The sequence below is a fragment of the Parambassis ranga genome, chromosome 17 (genome assembly GCF_900634625.1).
Source record: "Parambassis ranga chromosome 17, fParRan2.1, whole genome shotgun sequence".
Taxonomy (NCBI): domain Eukaryota; kingdom Metazoa; phylum Chordata; class Actinopteri; family Ambassidae; genus Parambassis; species Parambassis ranga.
Genome location: NC_041037.1, coordinates 16,737,269 through 16,753,957, shown reverse-complemented (window position 1 = coordinate 16,753,957; position 16,689 = coordinate 16,737,269). Strand labels below are relative to the sequence as shown.

Below are 16,689 nucleotides of genomic sequence, written 5' to 3'. Positions count from 1 at the left end.
GCAAAAAAAACATGACATGTCCGCTTGAAAAATAATTAGACAGTTGCCTTGTAACGGTATGCCAATATTTTTTAATCGCCCGACCTTAAAAAATACATTATTATTATTATTATTATTATTATTATTATTATTATTATTATTATTATTATTATTATAATAAGAGCTTCACATCTTAGGTTGAGTTATTAAGTCAGCGCAGAGTTGCCATCAAAATGACTCAACCCTGTTTACAATAAACTAATTAAACAGGAACTGTGTGCTCTCATGACGCATTCTCTTCAGGGGATTGAATAATTATAATTATTTAATAATAATTTTGAGCCGCAGTAGTCACTGTAAGTAGGATTTTGTGAAAACGTCCTTTGTTATTTAAACTGTTCTTGTGTAACTTGTTTTATGCAAACACTTGTTTTTTTTTTACATTTTGCCAATAAGCCTAAAATGCAATGGGGGCTGAATAATTATAAATTGCAACTGTACATATGGATGGAAAGAAGACACATTCTGAACCAGATACACACAGGACAGGCTCACAGAGGGAGATCAGTGGGGACCATATGAAAAGAACACTGCCACCTCATTCTGAAGGCACACACACACATATTCCCTGATGATGTTAAAACATCATATAAAAAGAGAGAACTATGTAAGATGTTCTCTCCTCAGGACAGCAGCTTTCATCTTCGAGTTGACTTTTTTTCTGGATCCAACATATCCTCCCTTTTTCAATGCTAATTATTAATAACAGGAAATCTGCCCCGGGGCAGGGAAACCTCCTGCTTAAATCAGCCATAACACCTCCTCCTCCTCCAACCTCCTCCTTACATGCTCTCCTCTTCATCTGGTGTTGGCCAGCTGGCAGAGATCTTACAGTCTTCGGTGTCTGAGTTTCTGGCTGTCTGCACATCCTTTGATGTCAGGATCACTGCTTCCTCTCATGTCTCTTTATGTCTTTAATCACTTTGTCTCTCCTCCTTGTCCTGCTCCTCTCTCTGCTGGCCATTTAACAGAGACATGGTAAGGCTTCAGCTCCTCCTCGGAAACTGAGGCGGGTGCCCGGCTCATGAGGTCGTGACCACGGAATGACTTGGGGAAGGCGATGACATCACGGATGCTGGGAGCTCCAACCATAATGGAGACCAGCCGATCCAAACCTAAAAGTACAGAGAAGTAATAGGATGACTTGAGTTTGTCTCATGCTTCACATTTACCCCAAAAATTTTAAGAGCAAAATCAAATGTCTACAGTATACATTGTGTTCTCTAATATGTTGTTGACCTCACCCAGAGCAATGCCTCCGTGGGGTGGAGCTCCTGAATCCAGAGCCTCCAGCAGATGGGAGAGGAGACTGGGATCCTCCTGCAACAGGAGCGTGTTGAAACCACTCAGCAATACATCTTGACAACAACGGACAGTTTTCACACGGAAATACATGTCTGATGCTGACACACAGATTGGAAAGGGATAAGACTGTTTATGGACACTTCACTGACCTGAAGGATGTTCTTCAAGACGTACAGCTGCTCTGAGGCATTGTGGATGCGAATGGAGCCTCCTCCGATCTCACAACCGTTTAACACCAGGTCGTAGTGCTGACCACGTACCTGAGAGCACACACATCCACGAAAGAACGCACACATTCTCACATTCATCTGGGTCACGGGTGCGATTTGCATCCACTCTAAACCTAACCAGGTACTCATTGTGTCTATAAGTAAACAAACCATGTAAATAGCAAACGGATGATTCCACCTGGGTGCAAACAAACTCTGTAAAAACACTAAGTACATGGGCACCTTGTGTGGATCTGTGTACAGCAGCTGTGTGTCCTCAGGCAGCGGAGCAGTAAATGGATGATGGGCTGACTCCAGCTCCTCTGGCTCATCTTCTTTAGGCAAAAAGAGAGGGAAGTCCACAACCCAGAGGAAGTGGAAGGCTGCAGGATCCCGCACTGAAACGCCATGAGACTCCAGGAGCTGTGCACACTGCAGGCGGAGATTACCCAGCAACGGCCTCTGAGATCAGAGCAAAGACAAAACACTAGAAACTAACATACATGTATGTTATAATCAGTGTTATCTGACGTCCCACCCACCACAGTGTGGAGCGAGCCGGCTGCTATCAGCAGCAGGTCTCCAGGTTTGGCCTCAGTCGTCCTCAGCAGGTGGTCTGTGACAGAGGCAGACAGGAGCTTCTTCAGGGGAGACTTCAACGTCCCGTCCGCTCTGACCAGCACCGGGCTCAGCTCCTTAACACAGAGAATTCACACAAATTAAAACAGAGCTGTAGAAATAAATCTTCTGCTAAGCTTCTGTGGTTATACACACCTGTCCAAACTGAGTCCTAGCTGTTTGTTTCAGGTCTTCCAAATCTTTCCCAGTGAAAAGTTTCTGCAGCCAAACATGGAGAACATTATTAAGAGCGTGCCCCTTCATTGTAGCAAAGCTTCCACATTTAGTGTGCATTCTGAAGCACTCTGAAACAGGAAGTGGTTGTGTTCTTACTGCTCCACTGGGGACACAGATGGCCTGAATGGAGCCACCTGGTTGGCTGAGAGCTGATCTGAGGAATTCAATTTCTGTGGATAGGAAAACCTCTCCCAGGTCCATGAGCTGGACAGACAGAGAGCCGAGTAGAAGGTCAGGGATATAAGGCTGTTACGGGTGATTGACAGGTCTCTTGCTGAAACCTTTTCACATACATTTCATATTCTTGATACATAACAGCCCACCTTCATACTGAACCTGGTGTCAGGCTTGTCCACACCGTAGTCCCTCATTGCCTCTTCATATGTCAAAGACTGGAAAGGGACCTTGATGGGACCTTTCTCTGCCGGCCAAGAGTACTGCATCAGACCCTCTATGAGGGATATGATGCCTGCCTGGTCAACAAATGACATCTCTATGTCCACCTGGGAGACATGATAAGACATGATCAGCCCACTTTAGCCACAGCAATCAAAGCAGTTATGTATGGAAATTCATCTTTAGCAAGCAGCATTCTTAAAGGGCCAGTGTGTAGGGTGTAATGTGGTGAATCTGCAGACTGCAACCAGATGAATACACCTTGAGACTGCAGTGTGAAGAAAAGCAGCTCCTCCTCCATCTTACCTGGGTGAACTCAGGCTGCCTGTCTGGTTTGGAGCCTTCATCTCGGTAGCAGCGAGCTATCTGGAAGTACCTGCCACAGGAAACAAAAACAGAATTGTTGACTGTATACCTGCAGCTCAACGTGGTGAACACTTATGTCCTTATTAGAGATCAATTGAGCTAATGTTATTTTTATGGATCAACATTTTATTTCCTTTAGGAATTTCAAGTTTTATTAGGAGGGTATGATTTCCCCAAAATTGTTCCACTGATGAGCATTTTCCCTTCGGGCTGATGTGATCAAATGTTTGATTAAATTTTTTTTACACACTCAAGTGTTCAAAGTGAGTTTTTAATCATTTGTTTTTGAGTGACTGTGTTTTTTTGCTCGGTGTTTGGACCCTAAAGGGAAACGTCTGGTTGTTTTGCTGCTAAATGTTCCTGATGTGTGCCAGCTGTTGAGTGTGCAGTGTCTGTCTAGCAGGAAGGACAGCTGTAAAACTGTGATGCACACACAGCAGGGCAACAATGTCCCTATCAGACAGTGGGAGGTCTAACAGTGTGCACCCACCTGTCTACACCAGCCACCATGAGAAGCTGTTTAAACTGCTGTGGGCTCTGGGGTAGGGAGTAGAACAGACCCGGCTCTCTGGATGGAACCACAAACTCTTTGGCTCCCTGTAACACACCAAGTGTACAACATCATGGACTCATTTAGGTAGCTGCCATGTTTACATGTTGATAAGTGCTGTTTTTAATAATTAATGAAATCATGAGAGGCTCTAAGGAACGTCATACCCCTGGTGTTCTTTTAAACAGAGTGGGAGTCTCTACGTCCACAAAGCCTACACATGAGAGACAGAGTGAAGATCAGAAAGGGGGCAGCATGCTTAGAAATTCATCCTGTGATCTTTAAGCAAACGTGACTAATGAACATACCATGCATATTACAGAGGTACTCCCTCATTTTCATCACCAGCTGAGACCGCAGCCTGAGGTTCTTCTGCATCTGCGATGACCTCAGGTCCAGGTATCGATACTGCATCCGCAAAGACTCCGATTTCTGTACAGTCAAAAGAGAATTTACAAAGTGGCCCAAATGCACCTGCATGTAACAGACAGAAGTCACTTACTTTGACAAAGTCTTTAATTTCAAAAGGAAGCTTCCGGCACATGTTGAACACCTCCACATTCTCAGCCAGGACTTCTATCTCTCCTGTTGGCATCCCCTGTACACAACAGAGTGTAACAGTTAAAAAACCCCAATCACACACACATCTCATTTACATGACTGCAGAACATGATCAGAACGTGTGTATTCCCATGTGGTCTAGTGATTAGGATTTCTAGTTTTCAGCCTGGGTTCAACTACTGAGGTGAGAACTGCTGCTTTACCCCTTAAAGGACCACTGTGTAGAGTTTAGTACCATCTAGTGGTGAAGATGCAGACTGCAACCAATGGAATATATTTGTCTTTTACAGATGTTTATTGTACTTTCCATTTTTTTTTGATAAGTGATTGTGAGTTTGTATCTCTGCACAGACGTCCTCATACAGACCTTTCTGCTTAGTCTGCGCAGACTTGGCACACGCATACTGTATATATGTGCACATATGGCATTGAAAGCAGTAATAAAAACACCTATACATACATATACATTGTTATGCTTCCAATACAAAAAGTGCTTTAAGTGCTTAAGTGTTTATATATGAATAAAAGAATAATCTGCTTTTGGCAGACAAACCTTGTTCTCCTGCCCGGCTGGCCGTTGTCTGACTGTTCCTGTAACCTTGATGACAGACTCGGCTGTGAGGTCACGCAGCACTGCTTTCAAATTACTCTCAGACTTAAAACAGAGACAGAAATGTCACAGCGTACATTTTATAGCTTTAGTGTCATTATTATATCCAAGTCAGTCTTGTATTGTGGGGTTCTTACCTCTTCCTGAGGAATTAGAACTTGTGTCAGGCCGCTGAAGTCCCGCAGGATGACGAACAGGTCCTGTCTGTCAGGAGATGACCGTAGATTGTTAAAACACACTCTGTTCATGAACCCCAGAGGATGATCCTCAATGACGTTTTAAACACTCTAATGTTTGCATATTTCATAATTGCTGCTGTGGTTCTGTTTCAACGGGAGTGTTAATACCTGAGGTACTGGACCCAGCCGCACAGGGTGACTCTCTCTCCCACATGATCTGATCTCAGTTCTCCACAGGTGTGACTCCTGAAGGACAGACTGCTGGGACCTAAGACACAGTCAGGGCAGATTATTTCAGTACATACCCATACGGAGGCATCAGTATCATGGGTCAGAGTGTTTACCTGTGGAGGCACAGGCAGCCTTGCAGAGTGTGTGTGAGCAGCTCAGATGTCTGAGTTGAGGTCTCCTCGGGAAGCGTCCTTGGCATGAGGTCGAAGCTGAGCTTTGATAGCGAGCAGTGTGAGCCCGGAGTCCACCGAGCAGCCTGTGCAGCACAAATCTGCTTTTTGTTGCCATGATTAGAAACACAAAGTGGAGCTGCAGCCTCAGGAGCACATTTCTAATGCTGTCAGAGTCATTACGAGGTCTGCGTGAAGGAAACTGTGGTGAACGCCGTGGATGTAAACACAGCAAACACAGCACAGCCCCACGTGAAGAAGTTGATCGTGCTGACCGGGTCAGAGAAGGCACGGTGCCACCGTCACTTCACCTGGTCCTGGTTCCGCGTTTTGGTGCCCCGGTCCCGGGTTACAGTGATCCCCTGATCATATGGATGATCTGTTGTGTCCCGTGCTCATCATATCAACGCTCATCCATTCATGTAGGAATCAGCCCTGCGTAACCGGAAGTGACGCCATGCTGGCAGTCAAAAGCAGTCAATGCTCGATTTATCTACCAAAGTGTTTTATTCGTTTCTGTCTTTGTGGTACTCGTCTCACCTGGGTGGTGAAAAAATGATATTAGCATATTATGAAATATAATATAATATGAAGTAATTGCAATTTCCTGCGGATTTTAACAGGTTGTTAAACACCTATTTTGCCTAAAGAAGTAAACACTTAATGACTATTTCAGAGACAAATTCAACAAAAATTCATTTTCTTTAAAAACAGTGACATATACAGAACTAATTCCAAGTGAAACAACAGTTTTGTCAAACATACTTGTGGCACTGCACTAACAGATGATACAAAGCCTCCATATCTGAGGCCTTCTCCCATTTACAGAGACAAAACACTGGCAAATGTCCCTCATGTCCACCTGATATAGTTTTCCCGTCATCACTCACCTCAGCAATAAAACTTACATGATGGCCCTGCCTCTGACTCAGTACCAACCTCAAATATAGATGGAGAGACTGTGCTTTACTTTTCAATTAAAAACCAATATAAGTGAGCTTTAAAATATATATATCATCACTGAAATAACATCAGCATGTGTTGATTTAACACAGTGGACTTCTCATCATCTGATTTCCAAACAGTTGTTGGACCATGAACCAAACTCTGCTTAATGCAGGTAATACCGAAACACTACAAATACTAACTCTTTATTTTCACTTGCTTATGAAACTGCTCAATTCACAACAAACCTTGTGGATGTGTTTATAATGATGCCCTGCCTCATCTGCTGCATCAGTGTGTCCCTGTTCATATAATGCCTAGGTGAGGCTGATGCTAGCAGGCTAACCAGAGCTAACCTGGCCTCATTACAAAATGGGTTAATGCCGACAACATGTCGTCAGACAAATAATACCGTCTACTGTAACTGAAAGTAAACAGCAGCTTCCTCCCAACTTTTCTAATGTGACAAATCAGTCAGGCTTCAGCATGAGCTGGACTTTGTGGGATGACACTGACGTCACCTCCTCCAGCTTCGAGCAGCACTGACGGTTCTCTTTGCGGTGAACCGTGAAGGAAAGCCACTGGCTTTGTTAGGTCCGTTACCATAGTAACGCCTATGAGTGTAATAAATAAGAAAGAAGAGCTGAACTGGACAATAATCTTACGGGAACACTAGAGGGCAGCAATACGCTATAGACGCGTCCAGTCTGCCATAAACTAAAGAAGAAGAAATAGGAAGGAAGGTTTTAAAATTGGCACGAAGTTCGTTCTCGGCTTCCGTACACATATGAGCCCTTCGACCAGCTGCACAGGAAGGAGTGCTGTTCTTAGTTATCTGTCTGTGTGAAAGAGCGAGATATTTAAAGGCTAAAGCTGTCTGCACTGTGTGTTTGTGTGCAGACATGTCAGGCTGCAGGCTGATGAGGGCCATCAGAGTGAGTGAGTTTGGAGCTCCGTCAGTCCTCAAACTGTGCTCCGATGTGTCAGTCCCTCAGCCCGGACACAGACAGGTGAGACACACGCTGCCGGGTGGACAACAGTCCACAGTGAAAACAACTGCAACAATAAAACACAACGTGCAGAGCAGCTGCTGCAGGTCTGAATAAACACTTGTCTTTTCAAAACAATGACACTTGAGGACATAACGTGTCCACATGTGGCAGACAGACACAGGCCTGACCACTGCTGACGTGTTTACTGTGATCACTGTCGGGCTAAGGTCACTTCACTGATACACAAACAATGTGTCTAACATAATGTAACAACAAACCTTCCTTAAACAATATATATATATATATATATATATATATATATATATATATATATATATATATATATATATATATATAGAGGGTAATCAGTAAAAAAAAATTAAATAATATAATACTAATTCCACTTTGTAGATGTTGTAGGTGACCCACATTTTCTCACCACTTCATGCTATACAGTGTATTTAGAATACTCACGACACTTCTGTCTGCATAAACTGAAATATACATGAATACACTTGTGACGGGCTCTTCGTGACATTGTCACCTCTGGCAACTCATGGAATCTCTGGCCCTCTTTGCAGGTGCTGATCCGTGTCCATGCCTGTGGAGTGAACCCTGTGGAAACCTACATCCGGTCAGGGTCGTACGCCCGCAAGCCCACCCTGCCGTACACACCGGGCACTGATGTAGCAGGAACGGTGGAAAGTGTTGGAGAAGGAGTCACTGCGGTACAAGTGAGTGTATATAAAGCTGTGTGAACATGTGACTTAAAGTCCTCATTTTAGAACAGTGTGAATGCGTCTGCAGGCAGGTGATCGCGTGTTCACCACAGCTACTGAGTCTGGAGGTTATGCAGAGTACACAGTAGCAGCTGATGACTGCGTCCACAAGCTGCCTGATGCTTTAGACTTCACAATGGGAGCAGCCATTGGGATCCCGTACTTTACCGCCTACAGAGCACTGCTTCACAAGTAAGTGCTCCTCTTCCTCCTCTTCTTCTTCTTTCCTTAGTGAAAGACGAGTCTATACGAATAAAAACAGCTGCACAGTCTACTGCTCAGTCAGAGGTCTAATAATCTGTGCAGCACTGAAATCATTAGAGGACATAATAAATTAAAGTCATAAGTCAAGTATGACTTGTGCTTTATTGTTATATTATTTATTAGTCATTGTAATTCAGTAATTTCACAGTGATGCTGATGTTTGATAGAAGATAGATAGATGTAAGGATAAACTAATCACTAGCAAAGTTACACAGATTGTAATTGCAAAAAAAAAGAACTATGTTAAAGTGAGAACGATGACCAAGAGGTCAAAGGTCAACTTGGCTGTGACACTGCTCAACTGAGATTCTGTGATGTGTTAGTAGAAGCAAACAAGAGACAAAAGGTGGTGATGGGAGATTTTGTGTTGTTGCTCTGCAGAGCCCACACCAAGCCTGGAGAGACCGTCCTCATCCACGGAGCCAGCGGAGGGGTGAGTTTTATTAATGAAAGACAAACAGTGATGTGATGGCAAGTAAAACATCTTTGGAGGTGTCAAATAATGTAAACAGACTGATGGTGGTTGATGGTCCGAGAAGACACAAAGAAGTAATCTAACGAGTTAGGACTCATAAGCAGCTTCTCAGTAGAGATGGGATCATGCTCTGATGTTAAGATGTGTCCTCCCACAGGTGGGTGTAGCAGCCTGCCAGCTGTCCCGCGCTCTGGGCCTCCAAGTTTTAGGGACAGCAGGGACACCAGAAGGGATGAAGCTGGCTCTCAACAACGGGGCTCACCTGGCCTTTAATCACAGACAGGAAGGATACACAGACAAAATCCTGGTATTCACACACAGACGCAGACTAAAGGAAGGCCTTTCAAACGGCAGACATTACAGAAATATGCACTCTGTGTTTCAGGAAGCCACGCAGGGACGAGGTGTTGATGTGATTGTGGAGATGCTGTCCAACGTCAACCTCAGTAAAGACCTCCAGATGTTGGCCTACGGAGGGAGAGTCACAGTCAGTACAGTCTGTAGCTCCATGCTGCAGCCAAGCAGAAGACTGTAAATGAAAAGCCCTCGTTTGCAGACTCCACAAACACTCACCTTTGTTTGTTTAGGTGGTCGGCTCCAGAGGCCCCATAGAGATCAACCCCAGAGACACCATGGCCAAGGAGAGCAGCATCATAGGAGTGGCTGTTTTCTTCGCGACACCGGTACAAAGCAGCAGCATTACTAAAAGCCCCCACACAAAAACGTTCATATAGCCTCCTGTAGCTGTGTGCAGTTCAGCTACAGCCTGTGGATCACCTAAAGCTATTACATTAATGTACAACTTGGATTTAACTATCTGCATACCCAGTTATTCAGAACGCTGACGGGACCTGTCTTCTCTCCGCTCCCTCAGGAGGAGAAGAAGGAGTGTGCAGCGTTTCTCTGTGCAGGGATGGAGGCTGGTTGGCTGCGTCCGGTCGTTGGTCCTCAGTATCCACTCGAAAAGGCGGCCCAGGCACATCATGACATCATTGAGTCTCCTGGGGCTGCTGGGAAAATTGTACTGACTATGTGATGATTTTACCATATCACAGGTCAAAGGTCACTGAACACAGGATCACCCAGGAAGCTCCAGACAATCACAAATGATGTGTTTCCTCAAGTTGATTCATTTTTATGGAAGATGATTTTGAATTACGATTTCACACAGCTGTATTAGACTTGTTATTAATATATAACATAATATAACAACATCAGAGGTATAAGTAAATAAATAAACCATGAGCCTGTGCAGCCGAGTAACATCATAGGTTCTGGTAACAGCTGTATTTGCTTTGCCTTGTACAGTATGAGGTTATGTTGTTCCTACAGACGTGTAGCCTCAGTGCAGGTTCTATGATTGCAATGATACTGATATAAGTCAAACTTAACTCATTATGTGCTTGTTATACTACATTTTTCAGTAATAACAAATTCATACCCTGATGCCATCTTTAAAGCTAGATTTTTCTAACCCCTTCAACTCGTTGCTTTTAAGAAATGCAAAATATGTGACAAAATCAAACGATAACTCATGTTATTGAGGAAATGTTTTATTGTATATTGTTGATTAACCAGCTCTTAGCTAGTCAGTGATGAAGAAAACAACCCTTCAGAAACTCAGATCAATCAAATCACTCAAGTTTTGTAAATCAATGAAATAAAAAAACAAATGCTGTATTTTTTTTTTACTTAGATTTGTCACTGGTTCGGTAATACTATCTGATAAGAACAAAAGAATTGAGCTTAAGCGTTTAACGTTAAAGTTTCATGTCTGACTCAGAAAACTGAGTCAGACATCTGTGCCTCTCGGGTGACAGTGGGCTGTACACAGCCCGGTAACTTAAGCTACACACACACACACACACATGCATACACAGTCTATGCTGCAGCACCGCAGCAAGCAGTAAATGATGGCGCTCTGAGGGAGAGCTGCACACACAGTATTCTTATGGATTATTATGTGAAAGGATCGTACCATGTCACTGGCAGGGGTGGACCACCGGCTTCTGCTCACCAGGTAAACAGTGTGTTTCAGATTATGATGATGATGAGGCTCTGGCAGTGGTAAAGCATTATTTATCGGTCAATGTGTAGGTTGAGTGAACCTTGTTCACAGGATGAGGGGATCATACTGAGTGTGACAATGAAATGAAATGTGTGACATGTATACTGACAGCTATGGGACAGTAGAGGGAAGAAGATCAACACCAAAGACTAAGACGAACGTACAAGCAAGTACAGAGACAAGCATGGACAAAGAACATAAAGAGACACACTCCAAAGAGACTCTAACAAACTACATATATACTAGACTGAGGCTGTGTACTTTTATTATAACACCATCATAGTCACCATATTCTGTCATCCTGATGAGCCAGTTTGGTTCATGAATATAAGTCACATTTGTTCATCAGAGAGGACAGCTCAGGAGTAGAAAGTCTATTAGTAAAAGAGCCTCATCAGGAACATGATAGGCTTCAGTGTCTGGCTGTCATCCATCAGTCAGCACCCTCTGGGGACCTCCACCTCCCCGGATGATACCATCACACATTTATCACTGCTTGTTCGCCTAGCTACTCATAAAAACATGACGAGTGGCTCACACAGCAACTGCCCAATTATGCAGCCGTGTGTTTTCATAGGTCGGACAGACGATGATGGTGATGATGAAGCTGTATCAGGTTACAGCCTTACTGTGGAAGAGATGCCGCCTCATCACCATGCTGCTTGTTCTGTGACACAACATGAACAGTGAGTACAGTCGGTCAGCATCACCATCACAAAGACATGAAGGTATCAGTGGACATCTTGTTGCAGGGACCCTTTGGTCCTCTCAGACCAGGTACTGAGGAGGTTTTGTGTCCTCAGGTGTTTTGCTGATGTTGCTGCTGCCAGTCATCAGAGCTCAGCGTGTTTCCCTCGTCCCATCATGCCCCGCTTCCTGTGTGGTTTGTTCTGAGGACGCTGTCATCTGTCAAAGACTGGCTCACATTATAGGTACAACACACACACACTACTAGTATTATTACAAATGTGCAGCAATGCTCAGAGAGGATATAATAATTTGCATCTGTGTGGCCCCATGTGCTGATGCTGCTGTGTGTGTTTGTGTGACCAGATGCTCCAGATTCAACACAGGCTCTGCTGCTAACAGAAGGCTCCATCTCGGCAGTGCCGCCTGCTTCACTGTCTGACCTCAGCAATGTTACGGTTATAGGTCAGCACATGTGGATCTCTATTTACGGATGATGAAGATATGTGTGTCATTGCACCCATGCCACCACCTACACACAGCTCTGAAGACATACATTGTAGAATCAGGACATTTACAGTGGGCACGGTGGTTTTACTTATCGTCTTCAGAGGACAGTGTATACAACATAGAAACTGACACAATACATGGGGAGGAGAAAAGAAACTAAACAAGTAAACCAGAGACAAAGAAGAAGAAAACCAGATAATGTTAATGTAATGTTTAACTTCCAATGTGTCCGTCTAAGGTCTCAGTCATAACCACATCTCAGAGCTCAGCAACGAGTCCTTCAGAAACCTGCCTTTCCTCCAAACATTACTGCTGGACCACAACCTGCTGACCAATCAGGCTCTGCAGGGGGGCGCTCTGAAAAACCTAACCCAGCTACAGGTCCTCTCCCTGGGCCACAACGACCTCAGCATGGTGAGTATAGATTGAGTTTCAGTCTCTCACTCCACTGTTCCCCCATAATTCAACAGCATGTGTTGTTGTTCAGGTCCAGGCTGACTGGTTTAAAGGAACAACAGCTCTGCGAAGCCTGAAGCTGGAGGGAAACCTGATCACCAGTCTGGATTCTGGATCCTTCCCTCAGAACGACCTCAGAGAGCTGCAGAGCCTGGATCTGTCAGAGAATCTGATTCATCATGTGGACACAAACACGTCAGTACTTAACTACACTTAAAAAAGAAAATCACAAACACATGTAGTACAGTCCTGTCTTGTGGTCATAGATTCAATGGGATGGTGAGCCTGAAGGATCTAGATCTTTCCAGAAACCGCCTGAGTTCTGCTCCCGCTGAGGCTTTTTCCTACCTCAGCTGGCTGACAAACCTCAACCTGGACCTTAACTCATGGAACTGCTCCTGCCAGCTGCTGGAGCTGGCTGCCTTCCTCTCCACCTTCATCCAGCAGCCTGACAAGGTGAAGGAGAAATACAACATATTATGAAGCAGTGCAAAATGAGTCAATAAGTTAAGCTTCTTGTCTTTCCCACCACAGACCCTGTATAACGGCCGAAGGATGGTGTGTGTGAGCGCTGACAACCCGGCCGTAACCACAGTGCTGGAGCTGACTGATGCTAACTGTGTCCCATCCAATCAGAACATCACAGTGCGGATAGAGACGAGAGGCAGCGTGAAACCTCAACTGTACGCCCGAGATCTGGCCATCACTGCAGTCATCTGCTTTATTGGTGAGGATGTCCAAAAACCCAACAAGGACATTAAAACTACTTGGTTAGAGTGGTGTGAAATGAAGGCCAGTGTCACCCAGTGAGTGTGGAGCTCAGACAGAAACATACAACAGACATGTATATGTGTTGTGCTGTGTTTCAGGTGGTGTTGGATTGACCCTGCTGGTGGTCCTGATCTACTGTCAAGTGTCTCGAAGGAGGAAACTTAAAGAAAATCAGAGACTGAAGGAAGAAGGAGGAGGAAGCAGCACAGTGGCTAACCATGTCAATCACTTAGATGTCAGTGAGAGGACGAAGAGTCAGCAATGGAACAAGGAAGCCATGACAGATGGACATGGTGGCTCATACAGGTCCAGAGCTGATGAGAACGGAGGTACTTTTAGATGTCCTAACTGCAGCTCTGATAGGCCGAGGCCGAACCCAGTGAGGAGGGACTTCAGGATGAATGGAGGGATGGAGACAGAGGAGGACAGGGAGAGAAGGAGAGTGAGGATGATGATGGAGGAGGAGAGAAGGAGGCAAGGAAACTTCAACAGGGACGCTCCAGACAGGTTTATCTTCCGTGGCAATAACAACTCGTCCTCTAATCCACAGAGAGACAATAATCAGAGCACGGAGGACTCATCGCACCACATGACCAGCAGAGATACAGACAATGACATGGAAGCGAAGAGCAGAGGATACGAGACCTCACACTGTGAGAGCTGCCACAGGACATACAGACCGCCAGAGCAACACACGAGACATGGAAGGACTCACACCAATCCAAGAGACGCTGCTCTGTATGATGGCTTCACTACTCAACACAGGCTGAATGACAGAGGGAGGAATCCTCACAGCCACCTGGACACAATGAAGAGCACGGAGTTGAGAAGAGAAGCAAGAAACGTAACCTTTGATCTGGAGAGTCCGAGAACCCAACAACAAGGAGGTGAGGAAGCAAAGTCCTCCAGAGACAAGGACAAAGGAAGAGAAAGGAAACACAGAGTCCAGTCCAGCCGCTTACTGAAGGTCAAATTAAACTTGAACCCGCTACGAAAAAGCAAAGTCCACCCTAAGAGGAAACATGAGCAGGGCCACTCAGAGAAAAGCAGCCCCAAGAAAAGCCAAGAGAAAAGACGGGAAGGAAGAGACCGAGAGGAGAAGGAAGGAAAAGGACAATCTGGTAAGAAAACAAAGAAATCCTCAAAGACTGAAGGTACTAGTGGGGGTGGCAAGGGAGTGAAGGAAGAAGAGGACAAAGGACAGGGAGGACCGAAGAGCGCTGAGCAGAAACAAGACAACCAGAGCAAGAGCACAGAGCCAGACAACTCCCAGCCTGCTGACCAGTCAGCCTCTGCTGGGGTCAGTGGACAGGGCCAAAGCCTGCAGGGTGTTCAGTATCAAGGGGCTGGATTGGTGCTGGGTGGTGCTCAGCTTTCGTCCCAGCATCCCTTCTCCCTCCTGTCTGCAGAGAGGAATCGTAACATCTCCCTTCTTGGTCCAGCTGGCTCCCAGCTAACTGGCAGCAGTCTCTCTCTTCAAGGGGGGACTTACTTGCCCAGCACCATGGCCCCAGGAACTAATGTTCTGTTCCCCAGTGGTCCAGGTAATTCTGTAGCTCCTAGTCTAGCATTCAGTGGGCCCAGTATGGTGCCAAGCGGTGCCCCAGATATCCTCAGCAAACAAGCTGCAGCAGGGAACACATCCTCCATTCCCTCTCTGCATGTTAACACTTTGCAGCCAAGTCCAGCCCACACCGGTCTTCTTCAGTCCTCCCAAGCTGCAGGGCTTCTCCTGAATATGGCAACAAACCCAACTGTGATCCCTGCTCCCGTCCAGTCCCTCCCTCAAAGCCAGCAGCCTCCTGACAGCTCTACACTTGTAGCCAAACTAACGTCTGATCCAGCACCTGGACCAGGTCCAGGCACTCATACAGTAGAGGGACTACATCAACCACCCAGTGAATCTCAAGCACCCTCAAATAAAGAGAACCTCCCTGTACAAGGGAAAGACGGAGGGTCCGGTGTGACCCCTCAGACACTCGAACCTGTGACCACAGTGGAGAACATATCAAACAATAACAGTCAGACAGACACTGGACTTGTGCCCGGCGGGCCTGAAGTCAGTATGTCAGCTCAGGCTGTGGCTCTAACTGATGAGCCTGCAGTGGGGGGGTCTGGAGTTAGCATGCAGGCGGCAGCTGTGTCAGTATCAGGTGTCCCCGCACAGAGTGAACCCCCAGCAGGAGCTGCAGCTCTGCTGCAGCAGGAGTACCTGTCAGAGGAAGGAGGCTCCTCCCCGAGGAGGAGGCTGAGGCTGGTGATCCCTGAGAAGACGTCCAGCCGCCCCCCCACCGCACTGGAGAAGAAAATACGCTAGTTTCTGTAGTTTTATACATAGATGAGGAAATATTTGAGCAATGAACAAAATATACCACATGTGGGACTGAACCCTCTGTTGTAATAAGAACTATAAAATGTATTTTTAGATGTTTTATGTTTTCAACATTGTCAAATCAATGCTGCTATTTAATTCTAACAGTGGAAACGATATTGGACAAAAAAACCTTACTCAACACCCCTTTGGTAATTTCCCAGGAGTTTTCAGTAACACCACATGGTCTCCATCCACAGATGGCGTTTTCCCTGTTGTCATGGAAACGGAGGGCATGAAACATTTCTTGTTTATGTTGCATGCAGCTTTTGACTTTATCACAGGGCCTTCCCATGCAGTTTGTATCAAATTTCATGGTCTTTATTTGCTGAGATGATTAGTAAGCAAAAACTCAAACAGTCAACTGTGTATTCAAATGTAATGAAATGTCACGTGTGTCACAAAATGAAAGTGCAGTAAACAAAGACTGCATCAAGAGGAAACAACCAGAACCAGCTGTTTGACCTCTGTGCAGACTGTAACAGGCTCTTGGAGTTGCGATGTGTCAGTGTGGATTGGGTTTCAGTTTTGGCAACAGGACGGCAGTTTGTAGTGTGTCGGGTTTCACTATAGTCACATTACCAACCTCTGAACGGTGCCTACAGAGGGTTAGGTGTACACTCACCAAAACCTGACCATCTGCGGTAAGCAGTGCCCAGAGTCATGAGATTATCTCATGCCAAGGGTCAGAATATCTTATGGCCAGTGAATCTGGGGCACTCATGTTGTTTTGGTTGCTGAAAACAAACCAAAACTAAAAAAAGCATCGTAGGATCCATGGTATCAGTAGGTTTTTCCCTATTCCTGTTAAAATTTGAGGTCAGATTAGACTGAGCAGACTTAACAAAAAAAGCAAGCCATATTAACCCAAAGCTAAAAAAAATCAAAATGACTAAATCT

General features: G+C 45.2%; 2 protein-coding genes across 2 annotated transcripts; one reads left to right on the top strand and one right to left on the bottom strand.

Moving 5' to 3' along the window:
• Window positions 1-51: 51 nt before the first annotated feature.
• dars2 (aspartyl-tRNA synthetase 2, mitochondrial) lies at window positions 52-5,903 on the bottom strand. Its single transcript, XM_028427188.1, has 17 exons — window positions 5,415-5,903; window positions 5,239-5,338; window positions 5,029-5,095; window positions 4,835-4,936; window positions 4,223-4,318; window positions 4,029-4,152; window positions 3,888-3,934; window positions 3,661-3,767; window positions 3,111-3,180; window positions 2,732-2,911; window positions 2,505-2,612; window positions 2,328-2,390; window positions 2,096-2,248; window positions 1,797-2,015; window positions 1,494-1,604; window positions 1,284-1,359; window positions 52-1,154 (listed from the first exon to the last, which is right to left on the bottom strand). The coding sequence occupies exons 1-17, from the start codon at window positions 5,587-5,589 to the stop codon at window positions 958-960; spliced, it is 1,995 nt and encodes a 664-aa protein (XP_028282989.1). The 5' UTR covers window positions 5,590-5,903; the 3' UTR covers window positions 52-957.
• Window positions 5,904-7,168: 1,265 nt separating this feature from the next.
• cryz (crystallin, zeta (quinone reductase)) lies at window positions 7,169-10,606 on the top strand. The gene is made up of 8 exons (XM_028427190.1): window positions 7,169-7,426; window positions 7,990-8,142; window positions 8,216-8,379; window positions 8,833-8,884; window positions 9,084-9,233; window positions 9,312-9,413; window positions 9,514-9,609; window positions 9,801-10,606. The coding sequence occupies exons 1-8, from the start codon at window positions 7,319-7,321 to the stop codon at window positions 9,960-9,962; spliced, it is 987 nt and encodes a 328-aa protein (XP_028282991.1). The 5' UTR covers window positions 7,169-7,318; the 3' UTR covers window positions 9,963-10,606.
• Window positions 10,607-16,689: the final 6,083 nt, after the last annotated feature.

What these genes read in the sequence shown, in the direction of transcription:
- dars2 (XM_028427188.1), bottom strand. Translation starts at nt 5,589, where the DNA reads ATGGCAACAAAAAGCAGATTTGTGCTGCACAGGCTGCTCGGTGGACTC. An exon ending in GTACCTCTGTAATATGCATG is followed by an intron (nt 3,935 to 4,028) that starts GTATGTTCATTA and finishes TCTCATGTGTAG; the next exon opens with GCTTTGTGGACGTAGAGACT. An exon ending in ACACCAGGTTCAGTATGAAG is followed by an intron (nt 2,613 to 2,731) that starts GTGGGCTGTTAT and finishes CTGTCTGTCCAG; the next exon opens with CTCATGGACCTGGGAGAGGT.
- cryz (XM_028427190.1), top strand. Translation starts at nt 7,319, where the DNA reads ATGTCAGGCTGCAGGCTGATGAGGGCCATCAGAGTGAGTGAGTTTGGA. An exon ending in TACAGAGCACTGCTTCACAA is followed by an intron (nt 8,380 to 8,832) that starts GTAAGTGCTCCT and finishes GTTGCTCTGCAG; the next exon opens with AGCCCACACCAAGCCTGGAG. An exon ending in CCTACGGAGGGAGAGTCACA is followed by an intron (nt 9,414 to 9,513) that starts GTCAGTACAGTC and finishes TTGTTTGTTTAG; the next exon opens with GTGGTCGGCTCCAGAGGCCC.